This window comes from Sarcophilus harrisii, chromosome 6, assembly GCF_902635505.1.
Source record: "Sarcophilus harrisii chromosome 6, mSarHar1.11, whole genome shotgun sequence".
Taxonomy (NCBI): Eukaryota; Metazoa; Chordata; class Mammalia; order Dasyuromorphia; family Dasyuridae; genus Sarcophilus; species Sarcophilus harrisii.
This window is the reverse complement of record NC_045431.1, coordinates 196,249,333-196,273,376: the sequence shown is the minus strand read 5'-3', so window position 1 is coordinate 196,273,376 and position 24,044 is coordinate 196,249,333. Positions and strand designations below refer to the sequence as shown.

The 24,044-nt window shown below is 35.0% G+C and overlaps 1 protein-coding gene across 4 annotated transcripts in view; it reads right to left on the bottom strand.

Annotated features, from left to right (window-relative positions):
- UEVLD (UEV and lactate/malate dehyrogenase domains) overlaps window positions 1-24,044 on the bottom strand; it is a 62,812-nt gene that overhangs the window by 6,551 nt on the left and 32,217 nt on the right. For all 4 annotated transcript variants that reach the window (XM_031943470.1, XM_031943471.1, XM_031943473.1 and 1 more), the window contains 3 exons: window positions 18,406-18,508; window positions 3,694-3,864; window positions 2,387-2,560 (listed from right to left, as the gene is read on the bottom strand). In XM_031943470.1, the coding sequence (XP_031799330.1) occupies window positions 2,387-2,560; window positions 3,694-3,864; window positions 18,406-18,508 (448 nt within the window). The remainder of the gene's footprint in view (window positions 1-2,386; window positions 2,561-3,693; window positions 3,865-18,405; window positions 18,509-24,044) is intronic.

The following is a 24,044-nucleotide window of genomic DNA, read 5'->3' as shown; positions in this document are numbered from 1 at the left end:
TACAATCCTAGAAGTCAATCTTTGGAGATAAAGATATAAGGACCTTCTTACAATTTGGATTCCATCATTCTACCAATGGTTTATTCTAATGATTCTATCAATATTTTGGCTTTAACACTGAGTCTTTTGGATAGAGCCTTTTCCAATTAAGGTCCATCAGCAAAGGCTGGGTGATCTACTTGTCAGTTGGCTGCTGCAGGGATTTTTTTGGGCTAGATGGCCTCTGGGATTCTGAGATTCTCTATACTGATTTAAAATAAGGAAACTGAAGTTCATAGAAATTAAGGAACTTGCCCTGAGGCAAGATAAATCTTCCAGACTTCAGACCCAGCACCTTATCCCTATTCCACTTAGTTGTTCCACAAAGGGAACTGAATTATTCTCCAGGAAAATCTTAGGACCTTTAGGTTGAGGTATTCCTCAACACTACTGTTGTAAGGGTTAAATTACCTTTATGTTTAGTTCCAGCATTGCCATTTTATCTGTAAGAAAAATCGAGTAGCCAGCTAAGACTTTCCTTATGGTAAAATTTAGCTGAGACTATCTATTTTTATCAGGGGCAAAAGAATTTGTTAGTGTTGTGATAGCCTTTTGGTAGTTATAAACTCCAGATAACTCTTCTCTGTATTTATTAATCAATTTACAAATTGCATTGAGGTAACTTTTCTCTTTTAAATATCTTTTGAGATGTAAACCTTTTTCTGAATTAGTTTACTATAAATTCCACAAGTATATCTTTGTATATAAAGTGTACCTTTAAAATGTATATTTTCCCTTTCCCCTCTGGGAAGCTGTATTTTTTTTCTCTTTCTTTCACTGTTATAAGTGGTAATTATATTAGCTTTAAGAAACCTTCTCCATTGTATAGAGGCCATTTAAAATTCTGAATTTGTGCTCTGAGCATATAATAAAACTTGGTTTTAAAATGTCTCTATATGCTGATAAATACGATTGCAGTAATACAAATTCATAAATCCTCAGATTTTCTCTATTACTATGTATATAGAAGGTATTCAATAAAATAGTTGCTGAATGATATTAGCTTATCACAAATAAGGCATCAATTAGTGCTAATTAGGAGGGGAGCCCCGAAACTCTTTCTCTTTCTCTCTCTGACTTTGGGGATGAGCCAGCCATGAGGTAAAGCACTTGAAGCTCATTGAAGGAGAGATTCTCCTTGATCCTTGCCTCTGTGGGAGACCCCCCCCCCCCCCCCCAGGGAATCAGATAAAGTGGGGCTTTAAGTCAGGAGCTAGAGAATTCCAACCCTATTAAAGAAAGACTCATTCAATTCTATTCAATTCCAGCTCAAACTCCACCCACCAGCCCCCATAGGGAGCAGGCCTCGGCTTGTAGCCAAGATTTCTATTATAAAAAGAGCCAATTTTAAACTGAATCCTTGCAGAGGACCTAATATGCCATCCATGGCATAAGCAACAAACTTCTGCCTGCTGAAATGATATTCTCTTCCAGTGTTACCCTCTATCCTCATCTATTTCTTTAAGAAGACTTTATACCTCTCTGTCGGGATTTTTCTACTAGAAACTTCACTTCTCTGCCGGACCTTGCCACTAAGGAATTCAACCTTTCTATTCATGCATAGCAAAGGTTGACTTCTAATGCTAAAAATAAACTTCTTTGCATCAGTTTAGCTTTTCAGGTTCATAAATTCCTTTACAAAGGACCTCTGCGCCACCAGAAGGGGGGTCCCATAACTCCCTACCTTGCCTCAATCTTAAGGGGATTTAGGGGAGCCAAACCTCTTCATTTGGTTCCCTGAACCCCTAACATGCCACTAACCTCATCATTTAACTCCCTGACCACCTGGAACCCTAATCTCATCATTTTGGTTCCCTGAATTTAACTTCATTGCTAATATATAATAACACTTTTCATTAAGTCACTCTGGACTGAATGTCTGGGGGAAAAGAAAGGTTGTAATTTAGGGGAGCATCAGGAGGAAGAAGGACATTGAACCCATCCCAGAAGAGAACAGAGGGATACTGAGAGGTAAGAAAGGTGAGAAATTTCCTACATGGGGAAGACAGTGAAAGAAGATGTGTGTTTCATGTATTTTAGTTAACTACAGGAATGGAAAGTTGTTATCAAGATAAATCTTGAGTACTACACTTCAGAAGAAAATAGTTACCTCATATACTGTTTGTCATTTACTGAAAAAATTGCTTGGTCTTACTCTTGAACCTACATGAAAATAAATATGTATAATTGAGAACAGTTTCCCTAGAAACTCCTATTTTATTTCTGATATAATACAAGCAATGAAATCCTAAAACTCCTATATTCCCAGATACAACATAAAGGAATCCTAAAGACCACTTGTAATGACATTTTCCAAATTAAACAAAATAAATATAGACTACTTTACCTTTGTTTTCCCCTTGTTCACCAATAATCCACATTTCCTTTCCTGAGTTCTGTGCTTTCAAAACATTTGTAAGAATATATTGGAATCTCTTTGAATCCAGATTGCATCCGATTCCTATCACTCGGTTTTCAGGAAAGGCACTCAGTTTCCATGCTGCATATGTCATGATTTCAACTAAGCATGGAGTACAAGTAGAAGAAGTACAGCATTACTTCCCAGTAAGCCACCACTTTACAAGCTCATGAAGAAAATCAACATTCATTAAGTTTTATGAAATAAATTACACTCAAGTCTCACTCTTCTTGGCATCCATGAACAAGGTCCCTTTGGTACTCCAGAAACCAATTTATGGGGATAGATCCTAATACAGACTTTCCATGTATTGCATTCTACCCTCTAGATGGAATGTACCAAAATGTTAGGGCAGTATGAACCCTGTGCTAAGTGCTCAAAGTATAAAAACAAAAGCTGAATACTCCTTGCTCTCATGGCATTAAATTTCTATTAGAGAAGTCAACGCAAGTGTGTATACAGCAAAACCAAAACAAATACAAGCTAGTTTAGGGAGGGAGGCACCTTATTTACAGAAGGTGGTCCTTGAATGAAATCTGGAAGGACGTCTCCAAATATCAGTTTCCTCATATGTGAAATAACAGAGTCAGATCAGATGGCTTCTAAGGTTCCTTCAAAGTCTAGATTTATGATCCTAAGGGTTTGTTTCTTACTTGGCTAACTAGCAAATCAAAACTAGCAGGAAACAATATCTATAAAAGGGGTTGTTTTTTTAAAAAAAATGTTCTCTGACTTGGAAGCAGTATCACCTTGGGGAAGAAGCCATTTTTAAAAACAAAAAACAAAAAAAGAACAAAATAAAATAAAAAGTGCTTTACAAAATATGTTGAAAAATGCTCAATTCTATTATACTTTAGTGGAAGTATTTGAGTATTTTCTTGCTGAAGAAGGGTTAGCTGACAATTCTGAACTGCCCAAACACAACTGAATCTTAATCTCAGGAGTCAAATAAATGACAGCTGACAGGGACGTGTGTTATGAGACTTGAAGATGCCTGAATAGATGCCAAGTCCTTAGTTTCAAGGACAGCAAAAATAGTCATCTCTGATCTGCACCAGACTACAGTTACATGAAATCCTTTGGCAGATGAGGCAGCAACAGTAGTTAATTAAGAATGTCTACTGTTTTAGGAGCTATTTTAATTTTGTGTTGTAGGAGTGCTTTTGGCTTTCAGGTGTCCATATATCTTAGTGTTTCTTAAAATAAGTCAAAAAGAAATAAGATCTGAATTTTACCTGGTTGAGAGGCAACAAGTATGACGCTCTGTGGACTGTAATGTCCTAGGGCTGGAACCAGCTCCCTGAACATGTCCACATTATTCTGTACAACATCAAGGTAGGTCTGAGAATTGCCTAAGGAGTTAACTGTGAAGATCACCACTTTGGAATTCCAAGAGGCAGACAAGTCTGATGAATAAAGAAAACATTCAAATGTTAAGGTACAATTTTTGGATATTTTGTCAAATTCTTTAAAACGGCAGAACAAATTCTGCTTCTGCCCAACAGTCCCTTAGGTAAATGTTTTTTAGGATAGAATACCTATAAAGAAGAGCTCCGTTTCACAATTTTTATCAGGGAAAGGAAAAACTTTGCATCAGTTGGCAAAATACATCTGTTAACAATTAAAATAAAAAGGATTTCCTGTTTTTGCTTTTTTTAATGTTGAATTTTTATATAGGACAATGGAATCATATTTTTAAAAATATTCAACTGAAAATATTAAGAATTTTTTTCTCCATATAATTTTTCTAAGACTTTTTTTCCTTTTGGAAAAATGAGTAGAACAAGAAAATGAATTCTGATAATAGTCTTGACAAGTTCATTGTCTCCCCAAAGACCTAAAAAGATTGGCTCACAGTGTCCTCTTTTTCATTCAAGGTTAAGTTACAGATCAACATATCAGTCTTCTTGTCAAAAAACATTAATTATCCATTTAGTGCCCCAAGTTAAGTACTGGAAAGGTAAAAACAGTACCTGCTCTCAAAGAACTCACAAAATAATGGGGGAGGTAACATTCAATTTTGTACAAACAAGATACTCTCAGAGGGAAAAGTATTCTAAGGGACAGTTTAACTGAAGAAGGTGGGATTTTAGCTGAGACTTGAAAAAATCCAGGGAGACTAAGAAGAGATGAGGAAACATCCCAGCCATGGGAAACAGCCAAAGAAAATCCCTAGTACCCAAATGAAAGAATGTTTTAATTCATGGCACAACATGGAAAGCAGTGTTAATGGATCTTAAAAGTACATGGAAGGCAGGAAAGTATAAGAAGACTCAAAGATAGGAGGGGGCCAAGTGGTAAAGAACTTTAAATGCCAAACAGGATTTTATATTTGATCCAGGAAGTAACAGAACCACTGCAGTTTATTAAATGAGGGGTGTAAGTGATATAATCAGACCTGCACCTTAGGAAGAATGTTTTGGCATCTGAACTCTGGAACACAGAATGAAGTGGGGAGAAATCTGAGGTAGAGAGACAGCCAGAAGATGAAAAGGAAATACAGATATTTATAACAACTCTCTTTTTGGGGTATGCTTAGCTCTGGGACATAAATTGGCTTTGTCAATACACCCAGAGAGGTGGAAAGTATAAAAATATAATATTAATGGAAAATTTCCCTATAATGAAGTCAGTTTTCAAAAGAAATACAAGTTAGAAACATAGTGGGGAAAAAAAATGCTACTAAAAACTGGAGAAATGCAAATTAAAGCAATTCTAAGGCTCTACTTCATAGTCATAAGAATGCCAGAGATGAGATGACTAAAAAGCAAAATGACCAATAATGGAGGGGCTGCAAGAAAAAAGGTTACATTAATGCACTATTGATATAAATGAACTACAAACTGGTCCAACCATTAGGTAAAGCAATTTGGAACTATGCCTAAAATGTCACTAAACTATACATACCCTTTGGCCTAGTAAAACCAGTACTGGGCCTATATCCCGAAAAAGGAAGAGCTCATACACAGCCCATGCGTGCTCACACATGTATGTATGTCTGTGTGTAATATTTGTAGCAAGTTTTTGTTGTAGTGTCAAAGAACTGGAAAGTAAGGGGGAAGGGAGTACCCAACAACTGAAGAGTGTCTAACTATGGTATGTGAATGTAATAGAATACTATATTATGCTATAAGAGATGGCAAAAAGGGATGATTTCAGAGAAACTGGGGAAAATTTATTCTTATGAATTATCAAAGTGAAATGAGCAAAGTTAGGCCACCGATAAAGAATGCTTTCCACCTCCTGACAGAGAGGAAATGGACTCAAAATGTCAAATGAGATATATATTTGCTTGTGGTTAATTTAGGAATTTGTTTTGTTTGACTACACTGCAAATTTTTTATTACAAGTTTTTTTTTTCTTCTTCTTCCCCCCTCTCTCCCCCATGAGGGATGAGGAAAAAAGGAGAAAAAATAAATTGTAAAAAAAAAAAAAAAAAAAAAAAAGTAAAATAATAATAAAAAAAATCTTTCTAAATATATGTGTATAAAAACATGTTCAGATATTGGATTTATCAGGAAAAAATTAATTTTTGTGTGTGAGGAGGGTGTTAGAAAGCTGTGATTTCACTTATAATAGGAGACTTTCAGTGAAGAAATTGCCCTGATAAGCATCTGTTCTATAAATTATAGTCTACAGTTGCCTGTGACACTGAGAGATTAAATGATTTGCTAGGAGTCACGTAGCCAGTATGTGTTAAGAGGCAGGATTTAAACCCAGGAATTCTTAACTCCAATATTTGCTTTCCACTTACCACACTGTTGTGACTATCAGGAAGAATATAAGAACAATAGTCAAGTATTAGCAAAGTTATAAACTAAGAAAGATGGCTATAATGGTTATATATAATAATATGTATAATTATAAACAGGAACACAAAGAAAAGAAAATGAGAAAAGTTATCATCCTAAGCTTACTCATTCTTTAGATGAAGGTTTGGCCATTAAGTCAGCCAACAAAGCTACCATAGTATTGCTTGAATCGGTGGACAACTGATAAAGCCAGAAATCACTGAACACCAGAAACCATGTTGGTAATTCAGGAACATCATTGCAGTTTATTGTCCATTGTTCCCTGAATAAATCCTTGTGTTTTCCCTTTTTATCTTTTGCCCAAGTAGTTTTCACCATAAACAATGCCATCTCCTTTGCAATAAATCCTATTATACAAGGCCCAGTTCAAGCTTCACCTCCACAAAGCCTACCAGCCCCAGTAGAAGTGATTTGTTCCTCCTTTAAAGCATATACTGTTAATCCTATATAGTTGGTACCAATCATGTGCCACTTGGTGACAGCTCTTCTAGTGCTATTTTAGCTCTTCATTTATGTTTCACCTCCCCAGCTAAATTATAATCTACATCCTTGGTGCCATGGATTCATGTACAGGGCTTTACACATAGTAGAATACTCAGAAAGTCTCTGATTTTAATTTGATTCTGTCCTTTCCTCTCCAGCAATCTTGACATCTAGGTGAATAAGAAAGAAGGCTGTAAGTTCTGAGGAACCAAGGAAAGGCATATTTTAAAAAAAAGGGGGGTAAAAGCTTCAGGATTAAAAAGAATAGCAAGTTTTATAAGAATGAAGAATGGCTCAGTGCATGAGACTGATGTTTTATCAGGAGACTAAAGCAGTTGTGTCGAGGAAGGGGGAATAGTTAGTCGATATGAGGAAAGACTTAAGTAATCAAAGTGATCAAAGCTGTGCTGAAAGAGCAAAGAGCTGCAAAATCTAAAAGAGAGGAAGAAAGCATGAGGAATCACTGTCCTTCCAGTTTCCCAAGTTAACAAGCCCAAGTTTATTCTTTATTGTTCTCTCTCTTCCTTATACCCAGTATTCATATAAGTGGTCAAATCTCCCTCTTTCTGCCTCTACATCTCTCTTTTCCATCTCCTTATTGATGCAGCTCTCACTTTACTTTAAGTCCTTGTTACCTTTTACCTAAATAATTCTCTTCCCCAGTCCAATCCATTCTACACATTGCTGTCAATGTGCTTTTTCTATTTAAGTTTTCAGTTCTATTAAGCAACAGACAAAAAATCCTCACCCAATATATGTGATTAAAGCATATGAATAACTATAAACACCCATATATGAAAGAATATACTAAATTACTAATAAAAGAAATGAAAATCGGAGTAACATTAGGATTTCATCTCATACCCAGCAAATTTGCAAAGATAACAAAAAATGGCAATGATCAGTATGGGAGAGCTAGTGGAAAGGCATGCACACTAACAAATTGTTGGCAGTTATGAATTAGTATAATTATTCTGGAAACCAATTTGAAATTATACAAATCATGATCTCATCCTTTGATACTCCACAAGTATATACCTCACAGAAGTTGACAAAAATGAAGGCCTCAGATACAATAAAGTATTTAGAACAGCATTTTAATTTTTTTCCAGGAAAGGCAATTTTATCATTCTATAAGAAATCCAGCAGGAAGCTGTAATATGATTAAGGGAAACTTCATGAGAACATTATAAAGTGTAGAAAAGGACTTTCAGGAACTGTAAGTTACCACTATCCCTTCAGCACTTTCTTATATGTTCTAAGTCTTGAGTTCATTTTTAATTTGGATTCTGCTTATTCTTTCTCTTTCTTTCAGTTTCTTTAACTTTATATTTTTAGTAGTATTTTATTTTTTCAAATACATACAAAAATAATTTTTAACATTCATCTTTGTAAAAGCTTGTGTTCCAAATTTTTTCCTTCTCTATCCCCATTCCCTTCTCCCCAACACAGCAAGCAATCCAGGTTAAACATGTACAATTTTTCTAAATATATTTCTACATTCATCATTTTGTACAAGAAAAATCAAATCAAAAGGAGGAGAAAACACAAGAAAGAAAAACAAGCAAACAAACAACAACAAAAAGAATAAAAAGACTATGCTTTGATCCACATTCAGTCTCCATAGTTCTCTCTCTGGATTTGGATGGCTCTTTCCATCACAAGTCTATTGGCATTTTTAAAAATAGCAAATGACTGGGAAAAAAGTAGTCTGGGAAAATTCAAGCATGATGTAAGAAGTGAACATGAATTCATAGATGTGATGTCAAATGAAACAGGCAGAAGAGACAGAAAAACAATATATTAAATGACTACAGGGAGGAAAAATAAGAACCACAATCATTTCATCATTTTGGTAGACTAATAAAATGGAAATTCCTGCAACCACTTAGTGGCCTAAAATTAGAAAGACCCCTAACTCCTACGCAAGCAAAGGATAAAGCAGATGGTCTCATCCACTGTTGTAACAGCTGTCCTTGGAAAAAAAGACCCTGAAGTTTTGTCTAAAAAAGAACTGCTTCCACAATTATTAAAGTGTTTGGTCTCCTTCCTGTGTCTCCTGGCCTTGAACAGGAATGTTTTCTTACTCTAATAATAAATCCTACTAAGTACATTTCAAATATTTCCCTTTTGCTCACTTAATTTATCCTTTTTCCTCCCTCTACTCCTCCCATCTCCTAGGAAATGTAAAAGAGTGTTATAGGGTCCCCTGAACTTGTCCTTTTGAGTTTTCCAGAAAAGTTTCCAGAAACCCAGAATGTGTCAAAAACGAAGTGCTCCCCCCTAACCCCCCCCCCAAAAAATTTTTTTTTGCTGTCTGCACCTGGATTCCCTGTGTGTCCTTTGGGGGCAAGGCAGGCACCAGCCATCCTGTGCCAGGCTGGGGAAATGCTTCTGCAAGCTGGGGTCCCTTGCAGATACCCTCCTATCTTCATAGTCCAGCAGCGCCCCCAAAAAGGTTAAGGCTTTTGCCATTGCCTTGCTCCTCTCCTTTGGGAGAGGTTTTGTCTTTTTCCACCTTTATTGAACCTTTCTCTCTCTCATGACCCATCCCTTCACATATCTCCTCCTCCCTTTGTCCAACTGTTATAAAAACACAAACTTCGGCATGGAGTATGAACTCTGGGTTCCACATGCGTGTTCATTTTTCTTATAATCATCTGATCTTTACATAAGTTTCATGATGCTGTGATTACCTATTGACAGAAATACTTGACTTCTCTCTCCTAAATTGGATGCTGCTGATTAACTATATATTCTAAGTGGGACTGAAAGTTATAAAAACCAAATCTGTATGAATCTATAGGATTCCTAGAAATCTGAATTTGCTATTAGGAAGAGTGGATTCCTTTGCATGCCAACAAATCTCTACTTTCAGATTGGTCTCCTATCTTTGACAGTCATTAGACTGGACACTCAAGAGAATTCCCCAACAACCGTAACAATGTCAATAAAAATAACCATCACAAAACAATCAAAAATGAATGTTGTTGAATTATAAAAAACAACCGTAGCCCTAAAACACATGAGAAGGCACACCCATAACTTAAATTTGCAGACCTGAGGGATCCATGGTTGTGGGAAAAAGCTGCATATAAAGATTTGAAAGATATATTTATTGACTATGATGAATTTCTTTTCTTTTTTAAATAAAAATCAGTTATAAGGGGAGGATCTCAGAAGGGAAAAGAAATAAAGAAACAAATTCAGGAACTATAAAAGCAAAATATGTCAATAAAAATTTATTTCAAAAAAAGGTCATTAACAAAAATCTGTATGTCCCCCTTTCATACTTTGATCAAGAATGTCCTAAATGCAAATGTAAATAATTTTGTTAGTTTAAGAATGCAAGTGTAAATAAGTTTTGTAAAAATGAAAAAGTAGGTAAATGAGCCAGTAGTTATTTATATTTTCTAGTGCTCCTTTTTGGGGTAACAAAATCAAAGATTTTTTTTCCCTACGACTTTGGCAGATACCTTAATATAGGATTACTTGCCATTTAGGGGAAGGGCTGAGGGGTAGGAAGGGAAAAAAAAAATTGGAGCACAAGGTCTTGCAAAAATGAATGCTGAACACTATTTATGCATGTGTTTTGAAAATAAAAAGCCTTACACAGATATATATTTAAAAAAAAACAAAACTCAGAACCATGCTGTTTCCGGCATGGACTGCTTCATTCTAAATTATCTAGCCCCACTATCCTTTCCATTTTCATTTTCTTTAATGCCATTTTAGCATTATCATGAAGCAGATTTGACACTGCAATGTTTACAATTTATATATAAACTATGTGAACTCTCTATAATCATTCATTGTTAAAGACTTTGCTATTTAAAAATACTTATAAATTTTTGCATTTTTCTATTGTGGTCCTCATTTCAGTTTCATTTTAAAATGTCCTTAGAATAATGCCTAGCTGCACTTTTTTTTTTTTTATTACTTTCTGGATTATTTGTAATTTTTAATGTTGTAGTTAAACACCAAAATAGAAATTCTCAAAATCAAAGATGAAATTAAAAAAATAAGAAGTCAAAAATTCCACTGAATAAAGAAGTTCATTTAAAAAATAAAATAAACTATTATCTAATTTGATTTTTAGAAACAAAAAGGAAAATAAAATTGCCAATATCAAAAATGAATAAGAATTCACAACAAATAATATGAAATAAAACAAAATTATTAAAAATTATTTTGCTCACCCACATATCAGTAAAACCAACAACTTAAATTAGCTAATATGATTATTTATAAAAATGTAAAATGTCAAGATTGATAAAAGAAATAGATATATAACTCAATCTCCTAATAATTAATGAAAAAAATATAAAAATGAGTTAGTTCCCAAAGAAAAAACCTTAAGACAAGACAGACTTGTAAATTCTATCAAATCTTCAAAGAACAATTAATTCAAATGTTACAACAATTGTTTGAAAAAGTATAAAGAAGGGTCTTACCAAATTCCTTCTATGAGACAAATAAGGTCTTGATACCTAAACCAAGAAGAGTTAAAACAGAAAAAGAAAGCTATAGGCCACCATTTCTAATGAACATTGAAACAAAAATTTTAAATAAAATAATTAGCAAAGATACCCTCAAAACATATCATAAAGAGATTACAGTATGAATGGGTTAAATTTATACTAGCTGTATAAACTTGGTTCAACATCAGGAAGGCTATAAACATAATTGACATATTAATGAAAACAAATCATAATTATATCAAGATGCAGGAAAAAAAAAAGTTCTGACAATGTATAACACTCCTTCCTGTAAAAAAATCTGAATAATAGTAAAATGACATGTGATATTTATATAAAGCCAAGACATTGTATGTAATAAACTAAGAATTTTTCTAATAAAGTCAGAATTTAAGAAAAAATATCCATTATCACTTCTATTATAGTGCTAGAAATATTAACTACAGCCATAGGATAAGGAAAAAAAAGAGGAAAAAGTTGAGGGAAAGAGGAAACAAAATGATTATGTTTTACATATAAGATGGTTTACTTATGGAATGCTAAAAAGTCAGCTAAAAAGTAATTGAAAAAAATAATTCAGCAATATAGCAGGATATAAAATAAAAGTCACACAAATTATCAGTATTTTTATATATCACAAACAAAACCCAGCAAGAGGCAGAAAGAGAAAAGTAACAAAAAATTTACAAAAATTTTAGGAGGAATAACATGAATACAACTAACAGATTCTCTTTTTAGAAATGGAGACCTACATATGAAAAGATGCTCCAAGTCATTATTAATCAGAGAAATGCAAATTAAGACAACTCTAAGATACCACTATACACCTGTCAGATTGGCTAAGATGACAGGAAAAAATAATGATGATTGTTGGAGGGGATGTGGGAAAACTGGGACATTGATGCATTGTTGGTGGAGTTGTGAACGAATCCAACCATTTTGGAGAGTAGTTTGGAACTATGCTCAAAAAGTTATCAAACTGTGCATACCCTTTGATCCAGCAGTGTTACTATTGGGCTTATATACCAAAGAGATTATAAAGAAGGGAAAGGGACCTGTATGTGCACGAATGTTTGTGGCAGCCCTTTTTGTAGTGGCTAGAAACTGGAAACTGAATGGATGCCCATCAGTTGGAGAATGGCTGAATAAATTGTGGTATATGAATACTATGGAATATTACTGTTCTGTAAGAAATGACCAGCAGGATGATTTCAGAAAGACCTGGAGAGACTTACACGAACTGATGCTGAGTGAAATGAGCAGAACCAGGAGATCATTATATACTTCAACAACAATATTATATGATGACCAGTTCTGATGGACCTGGCCATCCTCAGCAAGGAGATCAACCAAATCATTTCCAATGGAGCAGTAATGAACTGAACCAGCTACGCCCAGAGAAAGGACTCTGGGAGATGACTAAAAACCATTACATTGAATTCCCAATCCCTATATCTATGCCCATCTGCATTTTTGATTTCCTTCACAAGCTAATTGTGCAATATTTCAAAGTCTGATTCTTTTTGTACAGCAAAATAATGGTTTGGTCATGTATACTTATTGTGTATCTAATTTATATTTTAATGTATTTAACATCTACTGGTCATCCTGCCATCTAGGGGAGGGGGTGGGGGGGTAAGAGGTGAAAAATTGGAACAAGAGGTTTGGCAATTGTTAATGCTGTAAAGTTACCCATGCATATAACCTGTAAATAAAAGGCTATTAAAAAAAAAAAAAAGAAATGGAGACCTAAAAATTTGAAAAATATTAATTTCTCACAACCAATATAACAATAATGACAGTAACACCTCTTTTAATTCACTTATTTATTTCCATACCAATCAAACTTCTAAGATATTAACTTTCTCGAATAGGAAAATAATATAATGAAATTCATCTAAAGCAATGCTTCTTAAATCATGGGTTGTGACCTCATGTTGGATCTCATGAGTGCATGTGGAGGAGGAAGGGGCACAAAACTGTGATTTATTATTAGTAAATTTGTATTCCTATTTTATGTACCTATATACCCAGCACTGTATAAAAATTTCTTCAGCAGAAAGGGATTGAGAATGAAAATAGTTTAAAAATACTTAATCCAGAAGAATAAAGGATCAAGAATCTCAGAGAAAATAATGAAAAAAAGTGGTAAGGAAGGGGATTTAGCGGTATTAGGCCTCCAACTATGTTATAAAGCATTAATCATCTAAAGATTTAATACTGGCTAAGAAACAAAAGTCAATCACTGGAAAAGATTAGGTACACAAAGAAGCAAAATAGCACCAGGTTTGATTAAACTCAAAGGCCCTAGCTATGAAGGGATAGGCATTCATTTGACAAAAAGTGTTGGGAAAACTGGATAGTAAACATGGACCAATATCTCAAATCATAAATCAAGATAAGCCCCCAAATAAAATACATGACAAACATTAAGAGTAACATCATAAACAAATTAGAGGACCAGGAAGAAATAAGTTTTCAGATCTATGGATGGAGAACTAATTTATAGCTAAACAGGGGAGAGAGGATAATAGAAGATTAAAAAAGGACTATTCTATTACATAAAATTAATAAGTTTTTGTAAAAAACAAAAAACAAATGATGAATCTAAAATTAGAAGAGAAGCAAGTAACTGGGGAAAAAAAAAATCTTTGTAGCAAGTTTCTTTTATAAGGATATTACTTCCAAGATATGTAAGGAACTGATTCAAATTTATAATAAGAGCCATTCAACAATAGATAAATGATCAAAGGATATGAACAATTTTCAAAAGACTATCAAACAACCAAAAGCCACATGAAAAAACATTCCAAACCATTAGTAACTAAAGAAATAAAAACTATAATAATTTGGAAGTTTTACCTTATACCCATCAAATTGGCAAAGTTGATTAAAAATATATATATATATCAAATTTGGAGGGGCTATTTCCTAAGTAGCAGGTCTGACCATGTCACCTTCCTCCCCAATTCAATAAACTCCAGTGGCTCCTAATCATCTCTAGGATCAAATATAAAACTCTGGTTGATATTTAAATCCCTTCCCAACCTATTTCCTTCCCCCACCTCCATCCCCATGCCCTTAACCTTTCCAGTCTTTTTATATCTTAAATACATCTCCTACCCTCCATGTATTCTTTTTTTTTTTGTTTGTTTTTTCTGAAGCAATTGGGGTTAAGTGACTTGCCCAGGTATAATACTGGAGAAACTGAACAAAATAGAGTTTGGACAGTATTTAATAATTTATTAAATGGAGAGATATACTGGGATCAAATGGATCCATGGTTTGGTCCCAGGACTGAATGAGACTATCATCTCCAAGAATCCAGCAAACAATGAGAGTTCTCAAAGACATATAAAAAAGAAGCTCAGAGACAGGGGGTAGACTGAGGTAGGGGCTGAGTAAGGCAGGAACGGGGTTCTGACAGGTGGGGTGAGCCTCCAGAAAGCGGGATGACATAATGGGGGAGTTACCCAGGCCATGGGGAGAGGCATCTTGATAAGACAGTATCTGATATTCTAATAGCTTGGGATGGGGAGAGGCATTCTGATGGTCTATCAAGTATTCTGATAAAGAGGGAGGGGAAGTTTTGCAGAACTGAGAAGCAGGGAAATCGAGGAAGGACTGAGTCAGGATTAGGGAAAACTGAGTCAGGACAATAAAAGGGTCCCTCCATGTAGTCTTCAAGCCACTGACACTGATCTCCTTGTTGTCCCTTGAATACTTCACTTCTCAGTTTCAGAAATTTTTACTGTTTGTCCCACATTCCTGAAATTCTCTCCCTCCTCATCTCAACCTTTTAGCTTTTCTGCATTCCTTCAAGTTCCAACCAAAATCTCACTCTCTACAGGAAATTCTTCAAATGCTCCTTAATACTAATGCCTTCTAAATGTTGATTATTTCCTACTTAGCCTGCCTGTATAGTTGTTTGCAAGTTATCTTCCCCATTAGCTTCTGAGTTCCTTGAAGACAGGGCACCTCACTAGCTAACCTTAGGTAAATCAGGTAAACACTCATAGTCCTTTCTCAATTACTGGGCATGAAGATCCCAAAGTGTAGCTTTCAAAGCAGAAGTAACAAACATGACCTTGTTCTCCATCAATCACCATTCTGGAACCCCTGAAAAGGAAGATGCTTGCATCTCCAACAAATCAGAAATGGGATTTTTCCTGTACAAAAAAGGAAAAGCTAGGAAATCATCTTTGGAATTGCCACCTCACTACAATTAGGGGATCTGTCAGACCACTGAGCCAATTTGGATGTCAATTTGAAGATCATTATTAACCCTGTCTCCACAAAGTTTTAAGTGATATTTTAAAAATCTATTTTCGACACAAAAATCTTTTATATAGATTTCCTTTTGTCTTCTTCACCAATGTAAGTGTTTAGGTTACTACATAATCATAAGCATTCAGAAATATATGCAGCCAAATGAAAGAACTGAAGTGGGTAGGAGACAGTATTAAACTATTTTCAATGTTTAATTCTTCAAAACCCAGGAAGATCTTAATCTAATTGCTGGAGTGAGTGATGGTGATTTAGATGTATCACACAGACTTCTGACAAAAGAAGTATTTCCTATTCAGGATAAGGTTCTCCAAAATCTCCTTTTTGATTATTATACTAATCATCTTGGAACATTACAAAACTTTCTTGGTGAAATCCATGCCAATGAAAAAGACTGGTTTAAAACAAAAAGAATAGGAGTACATTTTGCCCACATTTTATCCAAGTGAATTAGTCTATCGATATGTATATTTTGGACATTAGGCTAGATGGACAACAAACTAGACCAAGAATAGAGTAAAAAGAAGAGAGGAATAGACTATATTTGGGAAATTGTGCCATGCTTTCAATGATCCTAAACTGCTGTTACAAAAATTCAAGTCTTTAACACCAATATTCTTCCGATGTTATATGGCTACAAACTAGAAAACATCATCATCTCCTCAGAAAAGAAACTTTAAGAAAACACAATAATTACTTCAAGTCATAAGAGACAATGTATCCATTAGGGCATATCCACTAGATGATTCACTAGTGATTTAAAGAGTATTTTAAGTAACTCAGGATGGTGCATCATCTCCACTTTCGTGATTCTTTACCAGAAGTGTGACTTCTTTTTTGCTAATTAATGTAATATAGCTGTATTATTTTGAGTCATAGTTCCTATTAAACAGAATCTGGAAAATTGTACATGACCCTCCCCACTACAAATGATAACTATCCAAATTTTAATTCAATTCAATAAATATTGTTAAGCAACAATTATGTGAAAGATGTTTACTTCCTACAGGTGATCTTGGACTGACCCATAAGAAATATTCCTCAGGTTTCTAGAAGGAGGTTTCTCCAAAAAGCCAGTGCAGTACAGCTGATTTCACCTTAACTTTCCACTTCTTCCCAGATCACTACTTGGGCTGGAAATATCAGCCAATCAGTCAACAAATATTTATGAAATAATTATGTTCTAGGCACTAATACATTAAAATAATACATTAAAAGACAAATCCTTTATCCCTTGAGAAAAGAAGGAAAAGCCAAAGCAGAAAAAAAATTGTTCCCATTTCCCTTTTTAGCCCTGCTCCTCTCTCTGTCCTTCAAGGAGTCTAGTACAATCTTACTACCCTGTCCAAATCCATCTCCTAAGTGCCCCATGCTGCAAAATTATTTCTTACTCTCTCATATTCCTAAGCCTGTCAAAATTTCGCTGTGGATCTGAACCAGGTGTAAGATCCCATTCATAAGCTAGCCACTTCTCACCTTTGCAGTCCTCCTACCTCTGACTTCCCTTATACACTCTCTTTAAGCTTCAGTGACAGTGACCCCCTTGCTCTAGCTCCCAGCTCTGAGTGTGCTCACTGGTTACCTAGCCCTCAGTCCTAGAATTCTCTTCCTCCTCATTTTAGTTTAGCTTCTTTGATTCACCTCAAGTGTCAACTAAAATACCACCTTTTACAGGAAGCCTTTCTAGACTAGTGCCTCCCCTCTGAAATTACCTCCACTTTATCCTGTCTCTTATCTAGTTTGTACATAGTGATCTGCTGTTTTCCCCATTAGGTCAAGAGTTCCTTGAGGGCAAAGGCTGTCTTTACCTTTCTTTATATACCCAATGCATAGCTCAGGGCCTGGCACAACAATGAATATTTGTTTGATTTGACTTACCTAATATGTGTAGCTATGAATCACTGATTCTTATTCCTCACATTGAGAGAGATCCAAATACCTGCCTTTTGTAGGTTGCTAACCTAGTAAAAACTAGCTCAGTAGCTCTTAAGTATTTTAATGTATCATTGATAGAGACATGAAATGGTCCATTCTCAAAAGCATGATGTCATGACTCCTTGTCATGAATGAGTCTGACAATTCTACCACCACAGCCATAAACAAGGATCAGATCACTTCCTACTCTGAAGTTTTGACATGAAATTTAATTTCTAAACTAAACAATACCCTAGAAAATAAAAACCATCTTTTTTCCAACATCTTCCATAGTTGTGTTTTATTTTGTCCATTACCTATGGACTCAAGTTAAATAGTTTGCTCATCCTTTAAAGTATTTTCTAAGAGCTTACTACGTGCAAGGTATTATGCTATACAGGGGAATACATTGTAAGAGACAAATTGACCTTTAGGAACTTTTTTCTTTTCTTTTTAAATAAAATCAACACTGGCTAATCCATAAACAATTTCTTAGGCTTTTGGGAGATTTGCATAGTATTTCCTCATAACTTATTTCCATCCTCCTGTAAACATAACAAAAGCAACATCAAAGTATAGCTTGAACATGAGTACCTCAGCAGCAGCTGCAGTGCAAAACATAACAGATGCTGAGGAAAGGATCAAATCCTCATGACTGAGCTATATCTGAACTAGAGTTAAATGCTGCCAATAAGGCAGCATGAAACACAAGAATATCATGTAGACTGACAAAGCCACTAGCAAAAGGGGAGGATTGGGTAGGGAAAAAAATCAACACACTGAGAATGAGACCTGGTTCTAATTCTAGTTCTGTCATTACTCTAAGGTTCTAAGACACGGTGCAAGTCACTTAACCTCTCCCAATTTCCTCTATACTAAATAATATCTAAAATGTTCCCCTTTTCTCTGAAAATTCTTTAAACTGAATACCAAAGAATATACAGCAAGTTTCTCTCAAACAGAATAACCATACCTTTGCTGATTTCCACATTTTGCAATTCAAAAATGTCCATGTCCATTGTTCCTCCTTTTGTTCCTTCTGAAAATTCTATAAGGACGACCTTGTCTGCAATACCCTGTGTGTAAGGGGGAAAAAAAAAACAACTCTACTGCAAGAGAACAATGGCATTCACTTCAGAAATGATCAAATCAAGAATTTAGTACATTTTAGAACATGCTAAACAATGGATAACAACACTATAACTCAACAGAGACAGATCCCCTCTGATTTATGATCATGCCTGCAAAATGACAAAAATACCAAAAGACTAGCAAATAAACAACTGATGAGACAGAAATTTACAAATGTGATTTTTTTGATCTGGCTCCTAAGAAACAGAATTCCGGAAAGATTTAAATCAGAGAACCTAAATCTAGTCTGTTTTTTCATAGAATAGGCTAGTCCTCAAAAATGCATTAAAAAAAAATGGAGAAATTTTCTTCAAAGCTCAACTCGAGCCTTCTATGGAATCTTTTCTTTTTCTTCTTTCTTGAATTACTTTGTACTGACTTTATCTTTGTAGTGTAGAGCTTCTCACCACCTCTCTAAAGAATGAAAGCTCCTCAAATGTATTTCACTGTGTCTCCAGTGCTTTAGACATAAATTAAGAAATGCTTTCTGAATTGAACTGAATTTCTTTTTATACTAATGCTACATGCAAGCAGTAGATTTTTCTGATTAAAATAGAAACTATGGCAAAAATTAAATAGAAGTATGATGGCAATGAGCTCAAAACTATTATTACATTATTGTAACATCCTACCACAATCATGTCAAAATCTCTTGGTACTTCTCTTGACAATAAAGTAAAACTGACATAGAAGGAAAGGAAAAGAAATGAACATTTATATAGCACTTACTATATGCCAGGCACTGTGCTGAGCACTTTTTACAAATAGTACCTCATTTGATCGTCACAATACTAATACTCTGAGATAGGTGCTATTATTATCCTCATTTTGAAAAAAACAGTAAGAAAAACAGAAAAGGAATACAAAACAAAATAGAATGCTAAAGAACACCAGGGAGGATTCAAAATTATATAATAACAAATTACCAGATCAAGAAAGTATATGTATTCTAGTAGAAGAAATTATATTTATAAATGTCCATTTTTTCTTTACTTCCTTATAAATTGTTATTTGGTTCTCTACTGCACATCTAATTTACTTTATTCTTTTTTCCTCTTTTCATCCCCCACCCTAGTACCTCCAAGCAAGCTACAGTCAAGAAAAGACATAGTTATGCATTCATATATAAATATATACATCCATACACACACACACATACACACACACACACACACACACACACACAGACACACTCACACACACCCCACATTATCCTCATTTTATAGATAAGAAAGCCGAAACAAATAGAGGTTATATGATATGCCTGTGGTCACACAGCAAATAAATGTCTGAGGCTGAACTTGAATTCAGGTCTTCTTGCCATCAGGTTCAACTTTTTTTCCATTGCCCCAATACATGTCTCTAAGAAGTGTTCCTGTTTTTCTCAGTATGAACTATTATTTTGAATATAGCTGGTCAGTCTCCATAGTAATTGGAAGGCTACATCTAATTCTATAAGAGCTTGAGATAGCACCAATATTGCAATGATAGTGATGGGGTTCTAGTGACAGTCAGAGAGTTGTGGAAATCCCCTTTTGATCGGAGGCACAGGTCTTTTGTGGAAGAATTCAAGAACCTGAAAAGTTTTAAGTGGCAAAAATAGAAGTTTATTGTTGGATGAGAAGTCAGCGTTGCTAAGAGACTGACTTCCTAGTGGCAAAGTCCTAGTAGGGAAATGGAGGCTGGTACTGAGAATATCTTCACAGCGGGCAGGGTCCTGGCAGCTATGCCAAAGAGGCAAAGCATACTACTTTGGACATTCTGCAAAGAAGTGAGTTTAAAATTGCTCTTCAATAGGGAATCTTGAGGTTCAGGTTTCAGGTTGAAAAGAAAGCCAAAGTCCCCAGCCCTAGATCTCCAAGTGAATGGAAATCACTTTGAAGGCTTCTGGAATTTGGAATTTCCTGAAAAGGATCTGCATACCCAAAAGATCAATGGGATGATTTGTCTTAGAAAAATCCCAGACAGGAGAATATACTGTCTCTCATAGACTCTCTGGAGTCTGGGAGAACCCAATCTCTCTTCTTTTGAAGATCAATAGGGGGCACAATTTCAGAGTGATTAATTTTACAGATTAAAGAGAACACAGTTTCACACCCCCATCATCAGGAATAGAATGCTTCCAAGTCTAACACACGACAATGGAGAAGTGCATAGTAGAAAGAAGCAGACTGCAGAACAGTAGCAATAAAGGACCATGCAGTAGCATAAAAAATATCAAAGACATGTATGAAGTAGGTCAGTCACAGTGGAGGAATAACCAATGGATAGTCCATCCCCATAATGTCAAAGTGAGCTAGAGAAGGGTGCCCAGAACATTAAGTAAACTCTTAGTGGAGGATTTATGGGAGGAAAAGGACAAGAGTTAGTCTGGATGGGTTGTGATTTTATCATGAAGGGGAATGCACACAGTCATAAAACTCCACATTCATTAAAACTATGGGAGAACAATGAATGAAAGCAAAAATGTCTACAGGTGATTATTATGGTGATGGAAGACTGTAGAAACCTCCAAGAATACAATACTATATCAATACTATCACAAATCAGACTCACATACTACTAGTTTTTGCTAATTTAAGATACTACACTTAAACATCAACAAATCAATAATTAAATAGATTCTGTACTTTATCTTGTAGAGAAACAACCATAAGAAAGAATGATTGAAGGAATGAGATTTAGATCTGGAATGGGTTCTAAGGCCAATAAATCATTTTACAAATGAGGAAATACAATACAAATACAAAGATATTAAGGGACAATCTCATAGTATCTTACAGCCAAGGAAGGATTTGAGACAAGATCTGAATTCATTATTACTGATTCAAGCCCAGCACTCAATCCACTGGAGTGGCACCTACATGCCACATACATACTAGGTCTTCAGAGCCCTAATAACACTAGTACCACCTTTGCCTCTAGATTTTTTCTCTTTGTTGAATTTATGTCTTGATTGATTATAAAGCTAAGTGAAGTTGCTTAGCACTGTTTCAATCAATACTTTAAAAAAATGTTCAATTAAGTTGCATTTCTTTATTTTCATTAAACACTCATTCATCAAGTATTCTAAAATTAAGAAAAATCATCTTTAAGACAACAAAAATTACAAATATTTCAACTTTTTTTCTCCTAGGCTTTGTAATAAATTTTTATTCTATCCTTCAAAATCCAAAGATCATTTTTTATTGGTAGTGTAAACAGAATCAGAGTTCAATAACTGCCCTCTTTCTACCATTTATTGTCATTAATTCACACATCATAAACTGCAGAAGCACCCTTGCTTTTATCTTTTTTCTCCATTATAATTTTTTAAAAATGCATATTTTATTTTCCCAAATACATGCAAAGATAATTTTCAACATTCACTTTTACAAAACCTTGTATTTCAATTTTTTCTCTCCCTCTCTCCCCACCCAAATTGTTCAACTTTCCAAAAAAAAAAAAATTCACTTGCTGTTGAAATCAACAGAAAATGTTGGTTCAGAGAGTAATAACGAGAGATCGTTATTGATCACAAAATAGAAAATTTTTATTATATCAAATTGAAAAGTTTTTGTACAAACAAAACCAATGCAGACAAGATTAGAAGGGTAACATTTTTACAGTCAAAGGGTCTGATAAAGTCCTCATTTCCAAAATATGTAGAGAATTGATTCTAATTTGTAAGAAATCAAGATAAATGATCAAAGGATATGAACAGACAGACAATTCTCAGACAAAGAAACTGAAACTATTTCTAGCCATATGAAAAGATGCTCCAAGTCATTATTAATCAGAGAAATGCAAATTAAGATAACTCTGAGATACCACTACATACCTGTCAGATTGGCTAGAATGACAGGGAAAGATAATGCTGAATGTTGGAGATGTGGGAAAACTGGGACATGGATACATTATTGGTAGAATTGCAAATACATCTAGTCATTCTGGAGAGTGATTTGGAACTATGCTCCAAAAGTTACCAAACTGTGCATACTCTTTGATCTAGCAGTGTTACTACTGAGCTTATATCCCAAAGCGATCTTAAAGAAGGGAAAGGGACCTGTATGTATAAGAATGTTTGTGGCAGCCCTCTTTGTGGTGGCCAGAAACTGGAAACTGAGTGAATGCCCATCAATTGGAGAATGGCTGAATAAATTGTGGTATATGAATGTTATGGAATATTATTGTTCTGTAAGAAATGACCAACAGAATGATTTCAGAAAGGCCTGGATGCTGAGTGAACTGAGCAGGACCAGGAGATCATTATATACTTCAACAACAATACTAAATGATGATCAATTCTGATGGATGTGGCTCTCTTCAACAATGAGATGAACCAAATCAGTTCCAATAGAACAGTAATGAATTGAACCAGCTACACCCAGCGAAAGAACTCAGGGAAATGAGTGTGAACCACTACATAGAATTCCCAATCCCTCCATTTTTGTCTGCCTGCATTTTTTATTTCCTTCACAGGTTAATTGTACATTATTTCAAAGTCTGATCCTTCTTGTGCAGCAAAATAACTGTATGGATGTGTATACATATATTGTATTTAACATATACTTTAACATATTTAACATATATTGGTCAACCTGCCATCTGGGGGAGAATGTAGGGGGAAGGAGAGGAAAAATTGGAACAAAAGGTTTTGCAATTGTCAATGCTCAAAAATTACCCAAGTATATATCTTGTAAATAAAAAGCTATAATTTAAAAAAAAAATCATGGTTCTTTGTCTCTGAACTTAGTTCAGGGATCAGGCATGTAATAAATTAAGTTAAAGACCTTGACTCTTCTCAAGGAATTTAACTAACCTTGAAGAATGGATGTGAAAGCAAGGGAGTCAGGCTTAAAATCTTTATTCCACCAAGTTATCTTTCAAGGATGTCTAGTATGTTGTTCAAAAGTCTAGGCTGCTATCTCACACCTGTACTCAAACAATAAGCACTTTTAATTCTCATGTGGAAAGAATAGGGGTCAGGCTCCCGCCTGTTACTAAACTTCCCACCAATCATGTTGTGCCCTGCACCTCAGCTCTGTACCCAATCATGTTGCCTTTAATCCCACAATGTCATTTATCCTATTTTGTTCTTCTTTTTTTGTACTACAGCAAGGGATGTAAATTATTTAAATTGAAAACGCCACAAGTCAAGAGTAAAGTGGAGGGAAAGCTGGTGCGTGACTTTGTTCACAGATGATTGTGCATTCAGTGGAGCCTCTGAGGCTGGGATTCAACAAAATATGCATCAGTTCTCTTCATACTTGTGCTAATTTTGACCTGACAACACCAAGAAAACCAAGGTTCCTCACCAGCCAGCACTACGCCATTCACATATGGAACAAGCACTTAGAGCAGATGGAGACACTTTGAAAGTCGTGGATTAGTGCACTGATCTTGGCAGGGTACTTTCCAGGGATGTCCACATGGATGATGAGGTTTGATGCACACACTGCCAGAGCTGGCCAGCTCAGTGTTTGGGAGGTTCTGAAGGAA